Genomic DNA, 26,468 nt, shown 5'->3' on the forward strand with positions numbered 1-26,468 from the left:
TCCGTTATTCTGCTAATCTGGCATAATGGCGTGGTGGCAAAGCAGAAAGAGAGTTAACACAACAGATAAAGCAATTACACTGTAAGAATACATTATGTCCATATGGAGAATTAAAACTCAGTTATGCTTTTGATGGTAGAATACAGTGAGCTGGGCCAGGGCTGACCAACACAGTCATGTGCAATAGGCACCCAGAGCAGAGAGTCTGTCTAACCATGTTCATGTAGCTCATAATCTGGGCTGGACATGAGCTGGCCTGTTCAGATGTCATGGGGCCAATTCCCTTCAAAGATAATAAAAGGCATATTTTTCTAAATCTAGTGCTTGAAGATAAATCCAACTTCCATGTAATATGAGTGCATATATCACAAGAAGGCGATAAATAATATTTTCTTCTGTTATTTTCAGAGCCAAATTTTGTGTCATCTTATGACATTGGGAACTTTACCTACTTCTTCTTCCGGGAGAATGCAGTGGAACATGACTGTGGGAAAACAGTCTTCTCTCGTGCTGCTCGGGTGTGCAAAAATGATATTGGTGGCAAGTTCGTGCTGGAGGACACCTGGACTACCTTCATGAAAGCTCGGCTGAACTGCTCTCGCCCTGGAGAAATTCCATTTTACTATAATGAACTACAGAGCACTTTCTTCCTGCCAGAATTGGACTTGATCTATGGGATTTTTACCACTAATGTGTGAGTAAATTTCATGTTATATTTTATTTTCTTGCTATTTGTGACAGTAAAAACTAAAGCTTCTGAGATGCTCTCTTCTGCATATGCCAAGTAAACATCATAAATTCAAACTACTGTTTTGCCCAATCCACTGTCCTCTTGTGAATGAGTGTCAGTTCCAAATGTTTCCCACATGAATTGTTGAAGGCATATGAAAGAAGGAAGAATTCTTAATATTTCCTTACAACAGGGAGACAGTTTTGTTTAAGACTACTCAGTCATCTTTTTCACACATTCTTATAAAGACATTATTTTTTATTTTGCACACCATTGTAATATATAAATACATTGTGTATTTATGAAATAAATATTTTATAATTGTAAGGTGACATGATAATGAATTTGACATGATGTAATTTGACCATGTCAGGAGGAGCTCACCTTACCCAAAAGAGCATAAGAGATGCTCTTACGTGTTTTAAATTAGTCCTAATGTATACTCATGTGAGTTTGAGGGTCAAATCAAGAATTTAATCTAATTTTAACTGAACCTTTTAAATCAACAAGGTAAAATTAAAAAAAGTACAATTTGGTCTTAAAAATTAAAATCTGTTAAATATTAAAATATTGGATGGACATAAAAGCTCTCAAGACTCTGAGCGTGATATCAAGAGTTGCTCAGCTCTTAGGAAAAAGAGACATTCATCTCAGAAATGTCCTTTGTTACTTTAAACATGATAACTAGAGTTCATATGTTGCTCAGTGAGTTACGGCTGTGTTATGACTGTGCAGCCCAGTGTTTGGACCATTAGAACAGAGTTTCAGATTTTGGTTTCTGATTCTCTTGCTTGCTTGCGGTGTCTTGCTGTGTAAGTTAGCTTTGTCTAGAATTTCAAAAGGTACTTAGGCACCTAAAACATAGATTAGTGCCCCTTACTACTGCTGTAAACACCTGGATACCTATCTTCTATAAATATCCATTAACCAGGTGGGAACAGTCGAAAATTAATGCCAACAAGTTATAATCCCTGAGTATTTGAGACAGTGAGCATGAATTTGAGCTTAAGGTAGTTTTCATGCTTTTGATATGGTCCTTTATTAACACATCTAGGCATCTTCCAGACTTGGGCTCACCCCGGGCTAGCAGCTCAGTCTGTGAGCAAGACTAGTGAGGGGCTGCTTGCACCAGGCTGTGACGATTCCTGACTTGTGCCATCGGATGATGAGCTTAACCCTGTTCCCACAATGTAGTAATGTAGGGAAGTTAAATGCTACTTTTTTAAAGAGAATAGTAGAGACTTTGGGACTACTGGGGATCAGAAATTTGATGCTGTTTTCATCAGAAATTTTCATTTCATTGGTCTGTCCTACTAGCTAGTTCAAATCATAGAAGGCAGGTATTTCTCAGGTGGCATGCTCATACACTGTTCAACATGATCTTTCATGACAAGTCAAAACAGCCTTGACACGCTCCTGCCACAGAAAGCCTGACTGGAGGAATTCTGCTCCAAAAAGTCCACGGGGCTTTTCCCATGGAAGGGGAACGATGCTCTTCTCTCAGAAGGGCTGTCCTGACAGTTTGATGAATAATGGAGTTTTCTGTGCTACAGATTCCACAGTTTCTGAGGATGAGTAAAACCCCCTATCAGGGCTGCCATCAGCACACCGTGGCTCTTCTGAAAATGAACTTGCTAATATAAGACTACCTTTGCCACATGAACATAGACAGTATTTGAAACCTTGCTACTACTTCCTTCTTCCTCAGCAGCTCAGCATTGTTTTGTCCAACAGAGATGGACTATTCAAAGAGGAATTAATTACACCTGTTTGGGGGTGGGGTTTTTTGATAGCTCCATGTCCTGGTTTGAGTGAGTGGCTGGGGTTTTTTGGTAGCAGGGGAGGGGGCTACAGCGATGGGTCCCTGTGAGACGCTTCTTGAAGCTCCCCTGGCTCCAAGTCAGACCCACCTTTGCACCAAGGCTGAGCCAATTAGCAACAGTGGGTGCGCCTCTGTGATAACATATTTAAGAAGGGGAACCTGGGAGAAGTTGTGGGAGTTGTGAGGAGAAGTTGGGAGAAGATCTGTGCGAATACTGAGGTCAGTGGAAGAAAGGAGAAGAAGGAGGTAAAGTGTGCTGGAGCAGAGAATCCCCTGTATCCTGTGGTCAGAAGGCAGGGCCGCCGCCCTGCCAGCCATGGGGGTCTACAGGCTGTGGGGGGCCCTATGCCGGGACGGGTGACTGTGCCCGAAGAAAGCTGGGACCCCATGGGAAGAAGGCCCTGCTGTTGTAGTCTGGTGCTGGGAGGATTGCAACACATGAGGGTGACCCCCATGCCTGTGGGAGTGACTCATGTTGGAGTTGGTTTGTGGAGGACTGTCTCCTGTGAGAGGGGGACCGCGCTGGAACAGGGGAGGAATGCCAGGAGTTTTCCCCCACCCCCCTGCCCCTGACGTGAACTAAGTGGCAGGTCTGACTGCACCCCCCATTTTCTGTCCCCTGTGCCACTGGGCAGGGAGGTAGAGATATTGGGCTCAAAGCTGAGCCCAGAAAGAAGGAAGGGGTGGGGGGCAGGTGTTTTCAAGATGTGGGAATGCTTCTCACAGTCCTACTCTGTCTGTTACATGTTGTCGTTACTGTCTGTATTAAATGTATGTTCTTTTTTTTCTTCCCTAACAAGCCTGTTGTTTTCCTGTGCCTTAAAGGATGGGGTCATCCCTCCTTGTCCTTATCTCCAGTTCCTGGGTCTTTTGATTGCCTCCTTCCCAGTGCTGGAGGGGAAGGGGAGGAGTGAGTGGCTGCGTGGTGCTCAGTTGCCCTCTGAGCTCAAACCACAACACTCCACTTAAATTATTTTTGTTTCTGCCATCAAATATTGCTACTAAAGTTTTGGATATTGTTGAAATGGTGTAGCTTTAGGATTACTTCCACATGCTGAACACCTGTTCACAGACACCTGCACAACCCATATGATCCACCTTCAGCCCTGCAACCTGACGGTGGAGAAGCACCAGCGTTTCCCATGAGGGGGAACAACATATTCCTTTCTGTTGGTGTAACACCATTAGATATTACTGAACCACATTCAGCATTCTTCAGTCTCAGTATCTTCAGAATTGCAATGATTTTATTGTACCCTAATGCTTTTTTTAATATACTGTGAATATACTTTAATATACTTTTGGGAAAAACTGAAGCATTTCTGTCAATAAAGACTGAGTAATAGTAAAACCTGCACCCTTTATGTGTGGTTGACTATTAAGTCCACTATAGCCACTGCTTCATAACGAAGCTGATTTTGTTTCTTTCAGACTATCTGAAAATCTATAAGCATGAGTCTAATGTCGTTTAAGGAATTCAGGAAATTCAAGAAGACATTAGTATGGTTAATAATATTAGTGAGCTGCATTTAATGATAGTTTATATAGGCAAGGAATTATCAAATCCAGTGATAATTGATTCTGCAGAAATTGTTAGCATGAGACTTCAAGTTTAGGGGTTTCTTTGAAATAAGAGTGACAAGCATAAGAAAGCAAGTTGCTCTTTTGTCCTGCTATTAAATCCATATATCCTAACTCTTTTTTTCAGTTGTTGGTAGATTTGATCCCCTGGGGTTATTTTTTCTTTCCATCATCTTGGAGTTTCTATAGTAGGCTTTCTTAAGTCTTGTGTAAATTACAGGCTGAGTTTAAAAAAAAGAAAAAGAAAAAATGAATGCTGTGTGGATCAATTGTCAGCAGTTTTACCTGCAATAGAAATTTGTGCAACTGCCACCTAAATTATCTATAATTTTTTTCTCAAAGTGTGGAAAAGAACAATGCAGTTTTCCATATTACAGGCTCTCATAGTCACTGGATTATATTCTTTATACTGTGCAGAATTACTTTATTGTCACGTATATCACATTTTTAAGACAAGAACAGGAAATTGTATGTTTTGCCTGGCTGCTGTTTATTTCTGTTTATTCCTCTACCAGGATATCTTGTAAAGTATGCAGTCCAAGTTGTTTTCTCTTGATGGGTTTCTGGAACTTGCATTCTTATCGCTGTGCAACATCTCCTGGAAGACAGGATTTTTGTGGAGGTGTCTTAGCAGGGGTTCTGTAGGGTCTAGAGATAGTACCAAACATTGAAAATCCTTACTTCAGTAGTGCTGCCATTTGTTGTATAGAAGAAACATTAATGAGCCCTGTGAATAATTTCATCCTGAACTTTGTAACTAGAAGAAGGGTGTCCCTAATGCATGTGATTATGTGTGGAAGTAAAGCCTTGAGGTATTACAGCAGCAGCAGAAGGTAGGAAGCTCTGAGTTTCTCCCACACCAGCTACTTGGCAAGGCTGACAAAAATTTTAAAACCAATGTCTGTGCCTAAATCAGCACATAATATATCAATATCTTGAGATATCATCTTCTGGCTGATCATATCTGCTTTGTTAATTACCTGCAGAATTGGAGAGTTATTGTCATTTTTATTTATTTTTCAGCAAATGGACTTCTTAATGTTATTACTTAGGTTAATGTTTGTATTTATTTTGCAGGAACAGCATAGCAGCCTCAGCAGTTTGTGTTTTTAACCTGAGTGCCATAACTCAGGCCTTTAATGGACCCTTCAAATACCAGGAAAACTCTCGTTCGGCTTGGCTTCCGTATCCCAATCCTAACCCTAATTTTCAGGTACAGATACATGGGAGAAGTACAATTGTTTACATGAGTTCTCTTCAAAGTGCTGTATGGTTCACGGTAAATAAGTCCAGTTTTGTAGTATGTTATAGCTTAACATCTTAAAAAAATCACACACACACACACACACACACAAAGGCTTAAGAGGTCCCCGTATTTCAACACAGTTTATTTTATCCTTCCATGAAATAATTTGGGTTGGAAAGCAGATGTGCTTTGAAGGGTAGAAGAAAAAAGTCTTAACTTCAATCTTCTGTCAAAATGAAACACTACAGTTACCTGTCAAGGTAACATTAATTCCTGGCTGAAGTATGATCAAACTGCTATACTCTTTTACATTGTATTTGTGCTCTTAGAGCCTGAAAAGGGAACACGGTCTGACAGAAAAAAAGAAGGTGGGGGGATGTAAATGAGGAGTGGTCAGGATTTTTTATATTTTCCTGTGCAAAGTGGTCCATATTCCCTTAAGAGTCCGATTAAAAGAATTTGTGACATAGTGTGCCCCTCATTTGAGCTTGTCAGCCTCAGAGGGTGTAATAATCTGCAGTTGGCTGACAGTGTAAAACTAATTAGTCCAAGGTGGGTCACTCAGTGGAACTTTCTACAAAAAGAAAAGGGTATTTCAGGTGAGCACATACGCATTGTTTTCTTCTTCTGCATAGTCACCACTCCTACTAGGACAACTTTAGTGAGATTCTAGCAAGGGAAATGGAAAGGAAAACAGCATTAATTTAGTGATTAACTACAATAGCTTTTCATCAAGATACTTAAGTGTATTCACCTTTACCCACCTTTCACCTTCCCTTAATCTCAGTGCAGTTTCACAAGTTCAGTGCTGCTCCTATAACAGCCTTCCCTATCTTGTAAGAGTCATGAGATCTTTGCAAACATGAAACAGAATCACCCACTTGGGATTGTAGGTAATTTTAATTACTTCCTGATTTATGCAAATGAAGGAAAATAAGGCACTGAATTTGCTCTGAGTTACAGGCCAAAGCCACATTACCTTTCCTAAATACTACGTTTGGCATTAGCCCCAAGTGATAAGACACATTTAAGTAAGCCACATAGCAGAAGAGGGCTATATTTGTATATAGCTTTTTACATATTGTAGAAATATTTGTATTGTCAAAATAGTGACAGTAAGAGGATCTAAGTGAGGCTAAATTTTTGAAGAAGAAAGCCTAAAGAAAGACCTGTATGTAAAAACCTTTTCTTCTTTCTGACTAGGTGAGCAAGTCCAATAGAAGTTATTAACCTCTCCCTACAGATCTTGTATTAATGTGTTGATAATTATTGTGAGAGCACCCATACAGAATGGTACATACAAACAAAGGTGACAGCCTGGTGGCTGTGTAAAACAGTTTAAGTCTCTACTGTTGGTGCTCATCTCTAAATCCCAGTCAGGACTGAGGTGTTGAAGAAATTTCTTGCTTGGATCGCTTGGCTGATTTTAATATGGCTGTTATTTCATCCAGTTTACAACAGTGGTAACTGTTGTATCGTATCTCATTGAGCAACAGCTTTGTAGGCCCATGCTAGTGTTAAAAGCTGTAACGTGGCCTTTTACACGCAGTATTAAAGCCAATTGTCATTAACTGCTCTCTAGGTATGATTAGTGATGTCGAACTTCTGTTCTTTTGCAGGTTCTATCTTTCGTTCTGTTGAACTTTCTGTTAGATTTCTTGCTCCGTAACTGCAGCAGCGGTGTATACCAGAAGCTAGTCTAATGCTTAGAGCTAGGTGTAACCCTTTTATTTAACTTGATGGTGCTTTAGAGTACATAGTTCACATAGATGGAATATATTCATTGGCTGAGTCACTAGTTTCCTTCCCAGACGGAAGGACATTTCTTTTGTAGAGTCCTTACGATAAAATATCAGGAGTTCTGTTTGTGTAGTCTCAGCAGTAGATTTATCCTCACAGTATTTACCTACCCAGCAATAACAGACAGAACTATGTGATTTGAAAGAAGGCTGCTGCTATGTAGTAATAGTTACATCAGACATTGTGTTGCCAAGACTGAATTATATTGATGAAGTATTTTCCAGATTAGAATACTATCGGAGTCTCAGTTTTGAGGAACACTGGTTTTCCCCAGAGATTGTTGCTTTTCTCTTTACACAGGACAATTTCCATCCTAAGACCAAGGACCATGTGTATTTCAGTGTATCGGGAGCGCTCCAGCTGGAATCTTCCCTGTTTGATAGATTCAGAGAAATTCTTCTTTGGCATGGTTTATTTTTTTCACTGGCATGTCATGCAGGGTGCTCACAGAGCAAGTAATTGTTTCCTGCCAGTTGCTTAACTGTCTTTCCTCATCATATGATCTCTCATTATGAAATTATTTATTTGAGTTTTGGATTTGGAATGATCACTTAATTTCAGACTGAAAGCATGGCAGTAATGAAAAAATAACTGTTAGGTGTTTGCACACTGTATTACTTTGTTCATGCTGTAATTCATGGCATAATTTATGACATAGTAGAATAGAGCAAAAAAATATGACTTAGGTATGTCTTTCACATCACCAGCATATTTGATAAATGTTGTGAAGTATTGATTTACTTCTCTGATGCAATTATGCATGAGTAAATGTGGATGTTTACATATTCAGCTTTCTGTTTTGTGTCCTGTTGAAGACTTAAACAAAGATGCTAAAATTAACTGCCAGTTATTTTGCTTCATTTATTTGTGGTTGAAATTTGTGTGTGCAATTAGTGAATGCTTTCCTGTAAGGAAAGAGTACAGTTTTCAGATATAAAATACAGTCAGTTCCAAAGCAAAAATGTCTTTGCTGTGGATAACACTTTATAGTTAGAGCTCTGCGTTGTCCATTCTTGGCTAGTAAATAGGGGGTCTGAAGTAGCTGCTAAAACTCTGTGTGGTGCTGTCACCTGGGATTTTTGTCAGACCTGGGCTATGGTGGGACATGGGATTTCTTTTGAAAATTTGTTATCTTTAGAACTGTGTCTGTGTAAATTATAAAGAAAACTAGTCAGAAAATTCTGTGGTTTGTTGGATGGTAGTCTTTCTCCTTCCTGCCCTGTGAACATAGGGTATAGCAAAATATTACTATAGCCCACTTGTGGTGGTCAGTCTGGTGCCCTCCCATATTGTTCAGAGTTAGGGAGCCTCCATAGTACTGCCTCAGGAAAGCGGAGCTTCCTCAGTCACTGTGTGGACAGCCTGGTCAGCACCAAAATGAGACCTGAAAGTGGAATTCCACAGTGTCACTACAACATATACACTTGGTTTTTATTTTCTTGTGCTGTAAATCAGAGAGTAAATCTGTTGTTATTGTTGATGCATATAGTAATGTTACTTCTCTGTGTTTACAGTGTGGCACCATGGACCAGGGTTTGTATGTAAATCTGACTGAGAGAAATCTTCAAGATGCTCAAAAATTCTTCTTAATGCATGAGGTTGTTCAACCAGTTATTCCAATTCCTTACTTCATGGAAGACAACAGCCGATTTTCCCATGTGGTTGTGGATGTCGTGCAGGGCAAGGACATGCTTTTTCATATCATCTATCTTGCCACAGGTATGAACTCTGCATTGCTGTGATAACTGCAAAAGTTTATGAGGTCTATGAGTTTTAATGTTCTGTGAATCAGTTATGAAATATGCGTAGTGCACCTTGAACAACAGCTTTGCCTCTTTGACAGCACTAATTCTACCTTCTATGTTTTCTGAGTAGATGAATTCAGCAGTCTGCAATGTCTTTGTATCATGTTGTGAACTCAAATTATGGTGTCCGTTTCCTGTTTGGCTTTGAAGGTATGAAGCCTACGTACTCTTGAGGAAGCAAAGGGTTGGAAATTCTACAAACAGGACTTCGCAAGTTTCTCTGTCTTTTATTCTTTTTATGTACTTCAGGGTACAATCTCACAAAGATAAGATAGTTTAGGATCCTCTGAGATAGAAGTAACTCTACAAATGGCAAATGCAATTACTGCTATTGCTATTTCTGACTTTTTTGCTCACAAATATTTTATTATCCTTCCTTTTCGACTCATTTTTAAGTCATTCATTATGCAGTTTTACACCCTGCCTTATTATTTCCCATTTATATGTGAGCTTAGCAATGAAAGAAAAATAATCCTCCACCTAAAATTGCCTTGGTTAGAAATATTGCTTTCTTGGTTCAAAATTTCAAGCTTCTTAAAAATAGAGAGGGTGTCAGAGAACAGTTTTTGCAGAACAAGGATGTCCCCAGCTGAGACTGAAATACTAGGTTGGAATAAACTGTTGAGAGCCTTATGGCATAAAATTTAGGGTAGTTCTTAAATACTTAGTCCTATGCACATTAGTAGGCAATAGCTCATCAAAGCAATTGTTTATTAATGTGCATAGTCTCACAGTGAGTAGGCACCAAATACAATAAATTTAGGGAAAGAATCTGTTGATCAACCAGAGGGAAAAAAGAAATCCTAATCTTATTTATTTGATCTTGCAATCTATGAAGTACATTCCAAAATTGTGATTGATACAGTAGAAACTGGATCAATCCTTTTAATTCCTAAAATTATGATTTACTAATGACAATTGTATATTCTATAACTTATTTATCAAGAGCCCAAGAAAAATACGCATTGTGATCCAATATATGATTTTATTTTCCCTTAAAAATATGATACCATTTTTCAGAGAAGATTGCTTCTTTTGAGTCTGAAGAAGTTTTATAGTAATTTGCCGCATTCGGGTGAGACAGTATTTCTCTGCATATTATCCTTGTAGCTTTCTCATTGTGCTTCTTGAAAGACAGGCAATAATATAAAAGCTTTTAATAAGTTAAAACTGTGCTCGGATTTGACTAATTCTAGTCAAAACAGCCCACTGGTTGGTAAATCATAGCATTTGAAGTGAAATCATGCCAATGCTAAATGCTGTTTGTATTGTAGAAGTCTCCTGACAGAAACTGAATTACAGAAACATGTACTGAATATTTTTATATGAAGAGACTATCACTGCATTGTGGGATATTTACATTATAATGGCAGCACCAAGAATGTTGCCATTTGTCATAATTCTGATTGTCTTCAGTTTCCCTTACTGTGTTGCCTTTTATGTTTGATTCAGTAAGTGAGGATCTAAAGCTTTACTTTTCATAGTTCATTAATAAATTGTCATCAGTAAAGATTCTAGGTTCTTTTCATGCATCTTTCTTGCTGGTAGAAAGATACTGCTCCTATACTTTTTATGATGTATGCTTGCCTTCCACTTTCGTTCTCTGTACCTCTGGCTTTGGTCATTCATGGATACTACCTTAGCTGAATCTTTAGTCTGACTCTAGCACATGCTTTTATGTAATCACACAGTGTATGTTTTATAAGTGTGAGAAACCATATAATAAACCCCCCCAGGTTACATTATTGTATTCTTGAAGTTTTCCTGAAATAGCCAATTCAATTTCACTTCTATTTCACTGAATTGCAGTGGATTTTGTGGTTTCTTCTCCACTCCGCCCCAACTGAGTATAAGTACTAAGCTTTATTTTCCAAGAAATATTAATATTCACTTTTCAGAAAAATTATCTTTTTGGTAGATTTTGAAATTACCACGTTTATATATAAATACATTATCTACAGTGCATACAGGTAGTTTAAAAATCCCAAGACAGCAAATAACAGTGTCATTTACTTAAAATCTTATGATTTGAGGAGAAAGGCAGTTTTTTACCTTCTTTGAGGTGCAGGTCATAATTTTAATTTCATGATATTGGTAATGATGCAGCATCTTAGTTCTTCATGTTCCTATATTTGCTTCTGTAGAAGCTGTGGAGCAGTTAGCATTGAGTTTGCATCCTAAACTGCATGTGATAAAAGATTACTGAGAAAACACCACTGCTTCTGTAAACAACAGAAACTAAAAGGCAGCAGCCTTAACTTTGAAAATAAACAATAACTTTGGAAGCAGACTAAGTGTAATAATTTTGAATTCCTCTAGTGTCCAGCCTTACTCCCACATACAATGTCATCTGCCTCAAGCTCTTAACACCATAAAGCATGTGTATGTCTGGAAGAGGTGGAAGAGTGGGGTTACAGTTACTACCAGACGAGAGAGGTTGTCATTATCGTATCTTTTCTAATTTAATTTTCTTGCATTATTAAAAGTGGTGACAAATTAAATTTGGAGATAATTTTTTGCCACAATGCTCGACCCTCAAAAACCCAGTGGAATGGTCTGGAGAACAACAGGCTGGTCTGCATTCAGTCCCTGGGAAAATTAAGAAGCGCACATCATTGGAGCACACTTCTGTGGATGTGTGATGGAGAAGGTGTTTTGGAACATTCAGCATGGATTTCCCAAGGGTTTCCAACACCTGACCAACCTGATTACTTTCTGTGATAAAATGACTGGATTTATGCATGAGGAGAGAGTAGTACCTCAACTTCAGCAAGACTTTTGGTACCATCTCCCACAATATTTATAAATCCAAATTAGGATATATGATCTGTATGGGTGGACAACTGGATATATAAAACCTGCTTGGATGTCAGGCTCAGAGGGTAGTTGTTAATGGGGTGTATACAAGTGGTAAGGAACAGAGTACTGTCCTGTTTAACATTTTAATCAGTGACCTGGAGGAGGCAACAAGAGTGCACTCTTATCATGCGGGCAGATGACACCAGACTGGGGTACCAGTAGTTACACTGGAGGACAGTGCTGCTGTCCAAAGGACCTAGACATGCTGGAAAGATGGGCTAGCAAGAACCTCATGGAATTCAACAGGTGCAAATATGAAGTCCCAAATGTGGGAAAGACTAACTCTATGCAATGATTGAGACTGAGGACTGACTGTCTAGGAAACAGCTCTGCTGAACATGAGCGAAGAGCATGCCCTCACCGTAAAGAAGGCCAACAGTGTCTTGGGCTGTATTAACAGGAACATAGCCAGTAGATCTGAAGAGCTTAAAAGTAGCTTAGAAGAGCTTGGAAGAGCTTAGAAGAGCTTAGAGAAGTAGATCAGAAGAGCTTATCCCCATATACTCAACACGCTTTAGACCACATGCAGTTTTAACCTCCCCTCAATACAAGGACGTTGATAAAATGGAGCAAATTCAGCGGAGAGCCACCTTCTGTTGGAGGCTGGAGCACCATGCCCTAGGAGGAGAAGCTGGGGGAGCTTGTTCATCCTAGAGGAGAGAAGGGTCCATGGTGGGCCTAGTAACAGCCTGCAAATACCTATGGAGAGTTTACATGGAGGACAGAGCCAGGCTCTTCACAGTGGTGCATGGTGGGAAGACAAGAGACAATAGTCAGAGAGTTTCACACTGGATATAAAGAAAAACTTTTTCGCTCAGAACAGTCAAGCAGTGGATCAGTTTTCACAGAGAGGTTGTGCAGTCTCCATCCTTGGAGGTTTTCAAGACCAGACAGCAACCCAGTCTGTACTTTGAGCCCAAGGTTGGACTTGAGACCTCCTGATGTCCCTCCCAACCTAAATTATCTTTGTCTTTTGTATGCCAGTACAATGTGCAAATTGGTTGGGTTAAATTACATTTTCACTCAACCCTGTGATAATAGAAGTCATTGTACTTTCTGCTGCCGAAAGGAAAGTGCATTCAACTCTAACGTAAGTACAGGCAGTAAGCAATGTACACCTAGTGGTGTAAAGCGGGATGCATACAACCCATGCTGTGTGAGTTGTACTCTGCATAACTTTTGTAGTTATAACTCATTGCAACATTCTTTCAAACATTGTCTTTTAAAATGCACAAAGCTGATTCAGTGGAAAGGTAGGCATATGGGTTGGATTGAATACAAATGAATGCTCTGCTGTCTTTGTTACTCAAAGCAAAAATCCCATTCTTTGAAGCAGATGGGCGGTAGTTAAGAGAGAATTCTCTCTTCCTCCCCTCACATTCACTTACCTATCCACCCTGTTATTAGATTACAAATATTACAGAGGAGAATAACCCTGACAGTATAAAAGTGTAATCTAATTTTGTTAAACCTTAAATAGATACGATATTACTTGAGGAGAGACTGGGAGTAAGCAAACAAATGCATTAATATGCTGTGTCAACAGTCTTCATTTCCTAAACCTTTGCCAAGTTATCATTCTGGTAGGAAAGTCCAATGTGCTGGGATTTAACAGCTACTACTCATATCAAAAATATACTTTAGTACTTTGGAAACACATCTTAATCTTTCACTTCTAGCACGGAATGAAGGGATATATCAATTCCTGCACAGTTTCTGTTGCTTAGAGCTACAGCAGTGCTGCTGGCTTTATGCAGGCAGAGATCCCTAAAACAATTTTCAGTGATTCAGAAACGAAAGTCAAGGAAAGCATTCACAGAAGTTCTGAACTAAAAATCACCTATAATAATAAGTTACAAGCGGAGCAAGCTAGAGAACAACCCAAAATTCTGACAACTTTTCAAGTTTAAAAGACTGCTTCATTAGAAGAAAATCCAAGCAAAATGGTGCTATATGTGCCATAGTTTTGTTTCCTTCCCTTTTGTCCCTTTTTTCCCCCTCCCATCTTTTTTCTCCCTTTTATTTCTCCCTTTCATTTTGAATGCCCAGGTGTTCCATAGTTAAAAACTTTGGCAATATCAAAAGGTTTTCAAAGTGTTTTTCAGAAAACAGGATGCTGCAAGAGGAAGTAGCCCTTATTTAGAGGACTGTTGCAAAATGTGTTGATTTAGTAGAATGAACAAGAAAATTATTTGGTATTGTGTCTAGTTTGAGAGTATTCTAAAAACAGTTTCTGGTTGCTGTTTCTTGGGAGTTCAGAAAAGGTAATATTTGCACTGTCTGAAAAGAAACTTGAAGGACATATTTTAAAAATTACTTGGAAAAATTCCCATGTTTTCTCTGTTCTTCAGTCCCACTGGACAGCATATGTCCCCTCTGTGGACAGAGGTTTTTTCCTCAATATCCTGAGTAGAAAGGGTATATGCCCAGTGGTGGATCCTGATTATTGGGATTTATAGTTTAGCATTGATGAAGCTGGGTATGGCTCACTTACAAATAGAGTATGAAACCTGAAGAAAGATTTATTGTTGGCTACATTTCATGTGTCTGGGTGGGTTGTTCACTGAACTGAACCTGAATTTTTATGCCATAAAGCCAGGTTTTATCTGAGGCTTAAAGGTGACTGGAGGATGTTACAACAGGTTTTGAACTTCCCTTTCCAAAAAGTTCTAGAAAGTGGTTTTCCTCCCTCTTAAGAGGGAGGAATTATCATTATTCTCTAGCAATGCAGACAGTAATGATAAAAATAATTCTAATGAAACACATACAGCAACTGTTACGAAGAAGTGGAGAGGTTTCACAAAGAAATTTCAAAAGATATTTTTTGAAAATGCAGACTGATTTTTCAAACATTTGCCTTTAGAAAGGTTATAACAGGTAGTAAATCTCCACAAATGTAACATTTTTCTCATGAAGCCTCAGTGCTCTAGATTATTCAGAAACTACTCACAACCTCATGAACAGATTTGGAAGTATGCATGAAACTCAGTTTGGAAATGCTATCAAAACAGTTTGTATTTCTGGTGCTTGTCATACTAGATGGGAGTAAATTGAAGCAAAGTAGTGCACAATTTGATTCCACTGTGATTTTTGTTAGAGTTCTTTTTCCTTTTGTTTTTGTAATCAGTATGCCACACTTTTTGCTAGGGAACAACCCCAAGGTCTTAACAAAAAAAAAAAAGTTGTGTATATGTTTTTGGTAAGAAATCTCAGATGAAATATTGTCATTTTCCTGGCAGACTACAGCTTCTGATCAAAGTGTGCAGCTTTCACAGTTTTATGTGCATGGTGTCATAATATATGTAGTACATGTTAAGTTACCAACCTTAAAATTATAAGTAAAAATATATGCTTATATGCATTTCATACATGGTGAAGAGAGCAACAAAGCCTAAATTGACTGCATTTTTTCCAATTTGTTGCTATTTCTGACTGTATTATATCAAGTGTGTTGAGGTTATTAGAAGTAATCTGTAGATAATTTTTGTAGAAAGGAGCTAGATTTTTCTCTTACTTTGAGAAGCACCTTTTTAGACTAGAAATTACAATATAAAAGCAATAATAATAAAGATCAAAGAGGTTGTAATTTGAGTCACAAGTCAAGTGTCAAAGTGATAGGTATCTATTTGTATGTATTGATACTTTGTATGTATTAATACTTTCTAGTTCAAAAACAGAGAAACAGGTAAATCAGAGTGCAGATGGATAATGGGGCATGTACACTGTGGCAGGCAGTTGTCACGTTTTAAAACTATTTCTCTCCGTTGTAACAGAAAACAGAATTGCTTTGTTTCTTGTGCCTTTCCTTGACAAAGGTATAGTGTCCTTTTACACAGTTGTAAAGCACCCCTGCAATGGTTTTAAAACTACTTCCCTGAAACTTGTTATCCTCCTGGCCTTATGCAATGTCATTGTAAGAGGCTTGAAGCAAGGACAATCATCAGTTACTCTGCTGTCTAAAACTGGTACATGTTAGAAGACACCAATCCTAACAGCAACATGATGATCTTGAACATTTGCTTTAAGAAAAATCAAGCAGTAAACTGTAAAATTAATAACCTAATTCTCTGCTCCTTTTGCAATGACCACTACTTCATTCACCTTAGCTGAATGAATACTTTGTTTATATTATTAATCTTTCCAGGAAGAGTTTTGCTGTGAAGTTTGAAAAAAGATTTAAAAGATTGCATGGCTTTGTCTTCAAGAGTCTAATGTTCACTCTGGGATTTATGCTAATGTTACTAAGAATGCTTGCTATATTCCTGCTAGAATATTTATGTTATTTTCCATGTAGAATATCTTTAAAGACAACGAAGGATAGTGTAAACCATAGCTGTTTTACCATGTTATTTAAAGTCAGAAATGTTGATTTGCCACTGCCTTGTGTATTGTGTCATCTGTACTGGGCAAAGTGGCTTTAAAATGTTACCAAATGAGAATGGTCATGTCTAACGTCCAGGCTACATAGTTATAAATGATACTATAGAGCTCTAGAGAATCAAACCCAGCATTTAAAATGTCCAGTATTACAGATTTCCCTTGGCTTTATCACCGTGTGTAGATATAAATCATTCTGTCAGCTCCAGTTGGAGAGTGCTAAAGAGGTTTCTTAATAAATAGATGGCTTTAACTAGGGCTGGTTAAATTATTCATTGACAGCAATTTATATGTGAGAATCACAGCACTTTATTTGGTTAACAAATTACCCTCCACTTATTTGTAGTCATTTTTTGTTATTATAATCAACCCATAAATAGGTCATGATTTTGATTAGTTTGTTGCTGATATTTGCTCATATAGTTTGTTCGCATTTTAGGCAGCATGTTCGTGAATTGCCTGCTGCAAGTAGATGGCATTTGTATTCCGCTCTCTCCTGGGAAAAATTTAAATAGGAGAAGCCCTTTTTTCTGTTCACAAATTATCATTATGTCTTTATAATTGCCCAGCTCTATCAGATAAAAACTATAAATAAATGTCCAAAGAACATATGGTGTGTGCACTTCTGTGCCACCGCTGGAAGTCAGAATTTCTGCAAGAACCAGCTACTGGCTGAAGAACAGCTGGCTCCGCTTGCATGGGAGCGAGACTAATGCCTGGGCCAGGGAGGGAAAGATTGTGAAGAGCTGGAGACAAAGTCTCAACCTTCTGTTAAAGAGACCAGCTCCTCTTTATCACAGTGACACTGAACTTTCAAATCGTGTTTGACTACCTTATAGACTTAGAATGGCCAAATAGCCTTTACTTCTTCCTTTCTAGTTTTTTCTGGGACTATCACCTCTTCTTCCTGGCAGGGAAGCTGGACTTGATAACCCCTACAGTCATTATTAGATAATTCTAATGCACAGAGCGTGAAGTTGCGAATGAAAGAGGAGGTGTCCTGCTGTCTTCAAAGCTAAGTTATCTATTAGCATCTAAACATATATAAATCTCTTGTTTTGCACCTGGTAGCGTGCAGTGCCAGTCAACAGGCTTGGTCCTAATTTTGAAAACAGCTATTGGAATTAGTCTTGTCTTGGGGCAAAGTTTGACCTTTGAACCAACTGTGTAACTCTTGCGTGAGTACACAGTTAGTGTTCAGGATTCTTTCTGAGAAAAGTGGGGAGGAAGCCTTCCCTTTGAAAGGACTTGGCTGTATCAGAACTTTTCAGAAAGGGTTAGGTAACTTGGCACGTTGCCGAGCATTGTGAACATCTTTAGAATGTTCTGCAAGGCCTTTTACTTTTAAAAAGCCTTTCATTTAGGGTGGACATGCATAAGAGTTACTCAATGAACCTCTGCCAACCAAAGAAGAAAATAGAATAGTTAAATCATGGGGAGAAAAAAAAGTCTAAACCCTACATAATACTCATCTTTGACCCTAAAAAAAAAAAAAAAAAAAAAAGTTGGGTCACAAGCATGATATTATATGTACAATGCTCAGTGTGAGCTGTCATTAAAGCAACTGTTAAATGGGATATTCTGTTGAACTCCTGTTTTTGTTAACTTTTATGAGCTTCTTCATTATGCAGCCTTTTTCCCAGTAAACCTCAATAAATTTAAATGTTTACAACTGGGCAAATATAAGCAGTGCTGCTAGTAGTCAGTGGGGGTTTTCCCCAGTAGTATTTGTGGATTTTTCTTCCCTTGTGTTTACCCAGCTCTGGTCATAGGACATGGCAAATCTTCATAAGCTAAAAAATTTCTCAGTAAAGAGATACCTTATTTACTTTGTTCTGTGACTTGTAAGAGTCATCAAAATGTGAAAATGTGTTATTCCAAATACTGTGGCCTTTGTGTGAAGAGTCCTGTAACCTGTGGACAGATTCACAAAAAGATTCCATATGGATTTTACTGTATCAAGTCACTGGGTAATAGTCATAATATTTGGAGCAGAGACTCACTTATCTACAAATTCAATCTTCTAGTTTTTATTTATTTTTATTTCTTATCCTGTGAATCATGGAGATTTGACTCTACAACTGGACACCTTCAGGAGGAACAGGCATGACCACAACCAACATAGTGGTTAGATCACTTGCCTAGGAGATAAGAGCTGGTTTTTAACTAACAAGATGTGAGCGATTTCCTGGTTATTACCAGTTGTCCCAACTCCTAGACTATTATATAAAGAATACGATGTAATATGATTATATATATTATATACTGTGGCTATCACGGCTTTAATATCCTAGAGTACAGAGATGAACATCTTCTGGTGAGAGGTTTTTAGGTTCATGTCTCTGATCCCAATTTTTCTTCTGTCTTGTCTATTTACTTCCTAATTTACTGTAGATTAGAAAGAAATCAGCATCATTCTTTCCCTTCTGTATTCTGAACAAAAGCTGAAGTTCTATGCACATCGTACTGGATTTGTACTGGATATATGTACTGGATTTGGTCATCTAGGGACAGGGGCATGGGGACATATACTTTACAAACTGCAAATGAGTTTGAGTAGAGGGTAGTCCCTGAAACATTCTGGTCAGCCAAGTTTGTGATGCTTCTGGATCTGTAGAGTAGTCAGTTTTATTTCTGACACTTCCAATGAAAATAGCCACATATGACTCAGTTAAGAAATCAGGCAAGGTTTATAGTGGGTTATTATCTGAGAAGTAGTTTTCTGCACTTGTGCATGTAAGTACTTCTTTGATCTAGGCACTGGAAAATTTATTCAGTGGGAAAACACTATCATATTCATAGTGTGCGTTAGGTAGTACAAGGTATTTATTATTGTGGTGGCACAAAGGAAGGCAATAAAAAATAATAGGAGCAGTAAGCAGTCCCTGTCTGGTCAGATCCAATCAGAGTTAATACATCTCAACTTTGGGACACTGGCAGGGATCCAGGGCCTGTATTCGATAGTAATTTTATCCTTTGTGTACAGTGTGGCATTATTCACTGCTGCTCTTTGTCAGATAGCAAGCCTTAAATCAAAAGAACCATTTCATCTTGCGATTAATATCTATGTTTATGATCTACTCTACTCCTTTAGTTAGAGGTTGTACATTTCTTTAGAGGTGCTCATCTCCACTATCTGAGAAGTCCAGTCCTAACTACTGATTAAACATTTTAGAAGGTCTCTCCAAAATTGGAATGTTTTCCCTTCCTGATAAGTTTCTGGGAAATTAATACAGACTTTTTTGTGTGGGTTTTTTCATTGTGAATTGTCTTACACAGTAGCAACATTATAGTTTTATTTCTTTCTCTTTTCAGAATCCAGGGTATTGAAATTATGCATCTTTTGATAGGGGTAATGTTTCCCATTCAGTACCATAAGAATTCTTGTGTCTTCTTTGCCTCAGGGCTTCAAGCTTTGTGTGTTTATGAGTGATTTTTAGTACACTAAATGCTGGATGTTGCCAATGAGAGCGGCTGTAATTACAATATATTGCCAAATGGGCATTCTCTAGAATAGGTGTTATTCCCATGTAGCTCTTGATATTGGAACTGTTTAGTTATCACCGAACTGTCTTTAGGGATTAAAATTTTTTCATCTTTGGGAATAAAAGGGTGTTGCCAGTCACACTCTTCTCAACTACCTGTATCTGAACTGCAGCCTAATTTGTCCTAAGTTATGTCTGGAAGTACAAACTAGATAGCTCATTTTAAGTACAACATTAAGTACAACCCTAAGCAATCCTTACATAATTATTTCTTATGATAATGCGGTGATTTAAAAGGAGAATTCATATCCAGTGGACCAAAATATTTGAGACATCTGAAGACATCTGTTGGGCCTCTTGGTAAAGGTAGTTTCATAGCACATACTCTCAGGTTAATGTGCATTATTGGCAGGATCCGTTTTATTCAAATACAGTAACTATGATCAAAGACAATAAATATGTACATTTTGGTTTGGGCTGTAGGTTTGATGCACCAACATGATCTTGATATTCTATTTCATTTTGAATCTGACATTGTTGAAGTGCATTTGTTTTCTGAGCTGGAAGAATGTGTATTTTTACATGTCAAGTTACTTCAATCAGATGCAAGAAAAAAAATGTTATACTGGCCTGCTGTGAGGATGCTGACTTCATTTGTCATGATCCTTGTAAATACTTTTGATTACTCAGAAACTTTATAGACACAGCTTGGGTAAATTAAATACAAATTCAGAATGAGATTATTGCTTGATAAGATCAAGGACTTTGTGCTTGATGTTGTTATGAATCATGCCTTGACCTGTATTGCCTACCTGAGATTTCCTGATACCTCCACGAGGAAGAAAAAAAGTGTGAGGTATTAGAGCCAAAATTGAAATTCTTGTCAGTCACCTGTTTGCCAAGTGCTGGGAAACAGCTTTCTGTTCCCAACTCATTAAAGCCTCATCTAAAGATTTTATGCTGTAGTTTTAAGCATATCCCCTCTGCTTGAACAGCATTTCTTAAACCAATGTTATTATCTAAATTATTGTTATGTGTTTGCATTCTCACATTTTAATATAACTTTCTGAAGGAGATATAAATGGTAATACTTGATATGGGGACATGATCAAGTAGCCATGCCTTGAGCAAGTCTGATATGTTTCCATGGAATTATCCTCTGCAGTGAGCACAGTAACACAAGAGAGAAAGGTCAGTCTGTTGTTACAGTGATCTGGATGGTAGCAACACTCATATGGGGTATGTAGAGCTGAGGTTTAATTCTTCTTGGACTCCAGAGTTCAAAGCCATCTCTTTCACTTCCTTATTGAATGCTTGATCCAGGAGAGAAGGCGCTGGTGTGGATGGGGAGGAGCCCTCCCAGATCCACTCAATGACAGTGTTTCAATCTTCGTGCAGAGCACACAGTTCATCTGGCCTGCAGATGCAGGAGCACAACAGCTCACAAGTCAAGTAGATAGAGAATTCAGCTAGAGAGATGATGTCTTGCTCCCTGCTGCAAGGACTATTAAAATGTTTTTCCAGTGCCTTTTTAATTAAGCAGTAAATTCCTTGAAATTCCCTGAAGACATGGAAGGCACCTATTGCTTGCAGGGTGTAAAATCACATAAGAAAAATTACATTCATGATTTTTCTTGGCTGCAGCTGTGACTTTTCTGTCTTTAGTTCAGCTGTCTCTTATACATGGAGAGAAAATAGGGTAACTGCCTGTCCCTGGTTTTGAATTTGTCAGCAAATCAAGTCAATGTGCAAGAAAACTGCATAACAAAAGTTTTAAATCTTCAATAAGGAAAGATACCTGTTAAAGTATCTATACTAAGGTATTGTTATAGTTACATAAAACAGTTTTACAAAAATCAAAGTTTCAAGTTTAAATTTTTTCCACTTTAAATGGTATTACTGTTCTGAATACCAGTTTCACAAATGAAGCCTTAAGAGAGAGAAAGCTGGCAATTGAACCCAGATTTCACAAGTCTCCAAACTGATTCATAAGAGCAGTTTATTAAAACTTCTATCAGTGAAAAATAATTGAGATTTCAAATAAAAGATCATTAAAAGATACCACTTCATAAAGTCATAAAATAGTTAATGCTTTGCTTTATGTCATATAGGTAGAAGTAATGTACCACAGATTGAAATGTTAATAAGTGGGTTTTTATCGACTATAGCCCTTTAAGGAACTGTAGCTGCTATAACTTTTGCTTATAGGTAATCTAAAGATACATGTTACTTCTAAGTTGAGTGCATGAGCTACTATGGATAGATTCATCTTTTCTAAAACAGACAAAATTTTATGAACTTGTATCTTATCTCTCACCCACATCTTTGGCAAGGCAAAAATCTCTTACAAGATTGAAAATAGAAGTTGTAAATAAAGGTGTGCCAATGAGCATGATTTATGAAAAATACATACATTTTAATTTATTGAAATTAGTTTGTTTCTTTTGTCAGGCAGGAAGAAATATCTGGTTTAGGTCTAGGGAGGGTAAAAATTTGCCACTAGTGTGTATGAGCTTCAACCTAACAAGCTGAGAAAAAGGGGTGATTTAGTTTGATTTTCTTTGTGAAGGAAGCAGACCGAATTGATGAGACAAGTAAATTCAGCATGTGTTTTGCTATTTAGTATGGGTTTTTGCTTAAACTTCTAGAAGAGATCCAGAGGAAATCAGAAAAAAGAGATTTCAGTTTTAGGAGTTTGCATCTTCAAGTGTGTAGACATAGTCTTTCAAACAAGGCATGCTGTTTTGGTTTAGCTGATAGTTGCTTTGCATTTTAGTCTCAAATAAATCTGAATTGCCTGTTAGAACTTGCATTCTGTATTTGAAAGATTTTTTTAATGAGCCTGACTGGAGCTGGATTTTAATTCCAAATCAAGGCATGAAACAGTCATTGAGGGATAGTACACAAATTGCAGTATTTTCTAAAATATAATACCTTTTTGATTCATAGGAAACCCTGTTAGTGGAAACCTTAATTGTACCAATTTATAATCTGTTGTATGTTAAGGAGTGGTAAATATTTTCTGTATTAAGACAGGTATTTAACTCTTTGCATGATAGTTATTGGAAGAATCCTTTGCTGATTCAGCTGCAAATTGAATATGTCCTTGATGTTTTTGAGACATTCTGACACACAGGAATTAAGTCTACAGGGGATAGAAATGTTCTAAAGAATGCAATGTGTTTAAAAAACTTTCTCTGGAAAACAATAGAGGATTGAGATGGTGGTTGTCCTGATTTCTGTTGATACATTCCTGAATTGTTGTATTTGAAAATGGAAACAACAATATTTGGGGGGGGGCGGGGGGGGGGGGAGGTGGTGAGTTTATTCTTCAGTAATTATTGGGCTGTGTTTGTCATTAATTATCATGTTTTATCTGTCCTACCAGACACATGGCTTTGAAGGAGCTCCTTGTTTTGTAATAACTGGTATCTAGATCAGCTTTTTTTGTTTAAAAGATTCTTTGAATCAATAGTTCTAATTCCTCTGTAGAAAGGATAGCCCATAACTGTTACCTTGATAAAATAAATACACATTAAATTCTGACATACAGCTGTGAGAAACTCCTCAAGTTGCAGAGGTACAACTGAATTTCTCTTGGAATAGCCACAAGGGCATTAAGAAGCTTGCTAATCATTTCAGAAGGTGTGCAAATAGACTGGCTACAATTACACCTTTCAGATTCTTAATAGTTGGCAAATGAATTAAATTGTCTCTCCTGCATAAAAGCCTTGGGCACCTGTAATAGGCCATCATACCTTCTTTGTTGGCAAGCATTATCAACAGTGTATCTCATTTCAGCTTTAATTCAAATTAATTTTCAATATTGTAAGGAAGCATATCAATATTTACTTGAAATGTAATAGAAAAGAGGGAATAAGGAGTCAGAGACAAGATAAATCTAAAATATTGTGCGTGCTTTCTTTTTATAGACTGTTTTTCAAAAATGCCTTTGTTACATCCAAGAATTGAAAACCAAAGCAAAGCCAGATTGCAAAAATACTAGTGGTCTTATACAGAGAATTATATTTTAATGTAGGTTTTTTCGACATTTTTCTTCTGCTGCTTACAAGTGTCTCTTCAGAGAAAGAGCCAAACCTTTCCTATTTCCCAAATGTGATATTTAACCAACTATTCTGTGCTTTGAAACTGTTAATATGCTAAACATTATGTTGTATAACTGTTTGTAGATAATTTAAAGTTAGTTTTTACTAAAGTATATTAAAATTATATATGTACCTTTTTAGCACTTCTGTACTTATTATCAAGACACCAGAAAACTGGATGTCTAATTGTAAGATTGTAATGAACTGTATAGTTTGATAGGAAGCAGGAAATTTTGATTGATTAGTTGTGGAGGTTACTTTGCTTTTCCTTAAATTTGGGAGTCTTTGCTTCCCTGCTAATTTTTTTTAACATCTCTCTTTCTACTAAACATAACAGGAGACCAACGATGACCGTATTTGTTCCTGGACTTTCCTAAAAGCTTTTAAGCTGTAAAATTCTGTGCTTTTATATGGCCAAGGATTCTTAGATTATTGTCTCTCTCTAGCAACAGCAGAAATTGATAAACATCTGAAATCCGAAGCCCTTTGAAACTGGGCATGGAGAGAGAATGATTTGTTTTAAAATATGGGATCATAAAAAAAACAACACCTCTGTTTTTCTTTCTGGAGTAGACCTAGAACTAGAAAGGACCTCATTTAGTATTTACTTCACGTGGGGCCAAAAAACTCCAAGACCAAAGATAGTCACTATTTTGGGCTAAGGTCTCACATGAACAAGTTGCAAGATTTCTTAAGCCCCAGAATGTAGCTTTTTTTTTAGAGCAAACATCTCTTGTTCTACCTATAAAGTCCAATTTCTTTACACACATTGATGGTGCTGCAATGATTCAGCTAAAAATGCAGCTCGTTTGGTAGATTATGTAGATTTTCAGTTGTTTTGCAGTCTTGCAGCTATAAAAAAGAACTAGGTAATCTAAGAATTTCAGTTAGGGCAGTCTCACTTCTTGGTGGTTTGTGTATATTTTCTGGAGGTGACAGAAACCAATTAGTGTTTATTTTTGTTGAGATTTTCAGAGATATTAATACTAGCTTTTATAGTACCATGTTTGTCACATAGATTACTGTAGCTTCAGTTACTTTAATTTACTGAAATTTAATTAAATATCCATGAGCAATGATTTGTGAGTTTTCCAGATTACTTGCATATTTTTTTCTCCAACAGTGTCCTACACTGGAATAAGGAAGACTAAGATAGCTGAGTAAGGGAGAACTTAAGCTTTTCTATTTCCTGTGAGTAAGTGATGGCACAGAGGGTAACCAATGTTTCATTTAACCTATTTAGTGTTTAAAAATAAGTCTCTGTATTAACAGGGCAGAACAATTTACAACATTTCTTGGGGAGATGCAACAAAATTATTTTTGTATTTCCAGCTACAATATTTTTTAGAAGCTTTCTTATACAGTTACATAATTGCCTTTTTGATCTAATATATGTGCTTTATATCTGTATTTCTGTTAATATCCACCATTGTCTTGTTATCATCATAATGATAATGAGCTCTAATAGCAAGGCAATCACAGTCGTTTCTTGTTGAAATTCTTCATAAGGTTATCACAGCTTTTATTCTCTATCAAGGCAGCAAAACACATGTTCAGATTTTTAACCTCCATTTTTGACTGAAACTTGTAGAAAAATCCCATCATATATATTTTATTACACTGTGAAATATGCTAGAAAAAAGAACAAATTAACTAGCACACTGACCAGATTGTTCAAACAGTGATTTAATTTCAAATAGAGAGACAAACTATGAACATGTAAAACAGCTCTGAAAATAAAAATAATTTTTAAAAAAAATTTAAATGTATTCCTTGATGAAGCATCAGAATTCCATATTCATTTTGTGGTTCACTTTTTTCCTAAAGGAGTAATGAATATACATTTAAAAATATGAAAATGTTTAAAATAAATCTCTCTAAATAAAGGCGGGAATTTTAAAATCAAACTATATTCTTTTTGTTTTCATCTGTTTCATTTTAGAAGTACTACATTTACCCATACTATATTTTTAGTTTTAAAGCAGAAGGGTTTAAGCTCAGTCTTTCACTTGTCCTTTGGGCTGTAGCATGATTAAAAACCTATTCCTGTAAATCAAGTATAAATACATATCTCAGAAACCTGGAGGTAAAAGATAAATTAAGTTACAGGGAATGGTTATACCATCTTATCTTCCAAATATGCCCTTGCTTTAAACCAAATTGTACCCCACCCCCATATGGGAAAACAGATTATATCAGAGACCTTAATTATCCATATTCTACTGATGATTTAACTAATTTTAAAGTTATTTTTAGGAAGGGCAAAAAAGAGCATGTTTGAATTCCTTTCATATTCTGTGTACCATATGCATCTTTCTTGATGTTACATGGATCGCTAAATCATAAGTCCTGGGCTTTCCCTTTGTAGGCTCCTGTGTCTTTTTTCTGTGTTGACCACACTTAAGCCCTTAAGCAACTTAATACTTTCTGTCATTGGAATAATTTTCTGCTGTTAAGCAAATGCACATTCTGCTTTGTGGTAGGGCTTTCAGTTCCTGTGGTGTAGGAAAGCAAATACTGATGATTTATTTTTTTGGCAGTGACAGGATGTTTATCAGTCATCTTGCACTTTCCTTGATTTTGTTCTATTATACATTCTGTACATCAATTTAATGTTTGTTATTTCATTTTATTCTTCTGAAACACCTCTACCTTGA

General features: G+C 37.2%; 1 protein-coding gene across 4 annotated transcripts in view; it reads left to right on the top strand.

Moving 5' to 3' along the window:
- The window catches only part of SEMA5A (semaphorin 5A), a 354,251-nt gene that overhangs the window by 218,116 nt on the left and 109,667 nt on the right, over positions 1–26,468 (top strand). For all 4 annotated transcript variants that reach the window (XM_074874592.1, XM_074874601.1, XM_074874608.1 and 1 more), the window contains 3 exons: positions 409–694; positions 5,211–5,346; positions 8,694–8,898. In XM_074874592.1, the coding sequence (XP_074730693.1) occupies positions 409–694; positions 5,211–5,346; positions 8,694–8,898 (627 nt within the window). The remainder of the gene's footprint in view (positions 1–408; positions 695–5,210; positions 5,347–8,693; positions 8,899–26,468) is intronic.

Source organism: Strix uralensis, chromosome 1, assembly GCF_047716275.1.
Source record: "Strix uralensis isolate ZFMK-TIS-50842 chromosome 1, bStrUra1, whole genome shotgun sequence".
NCBI lineage: Eukaryota > Metazoa > Chordata > Aves > Strigiformes > Strigidae > Strix > Strix uralensis.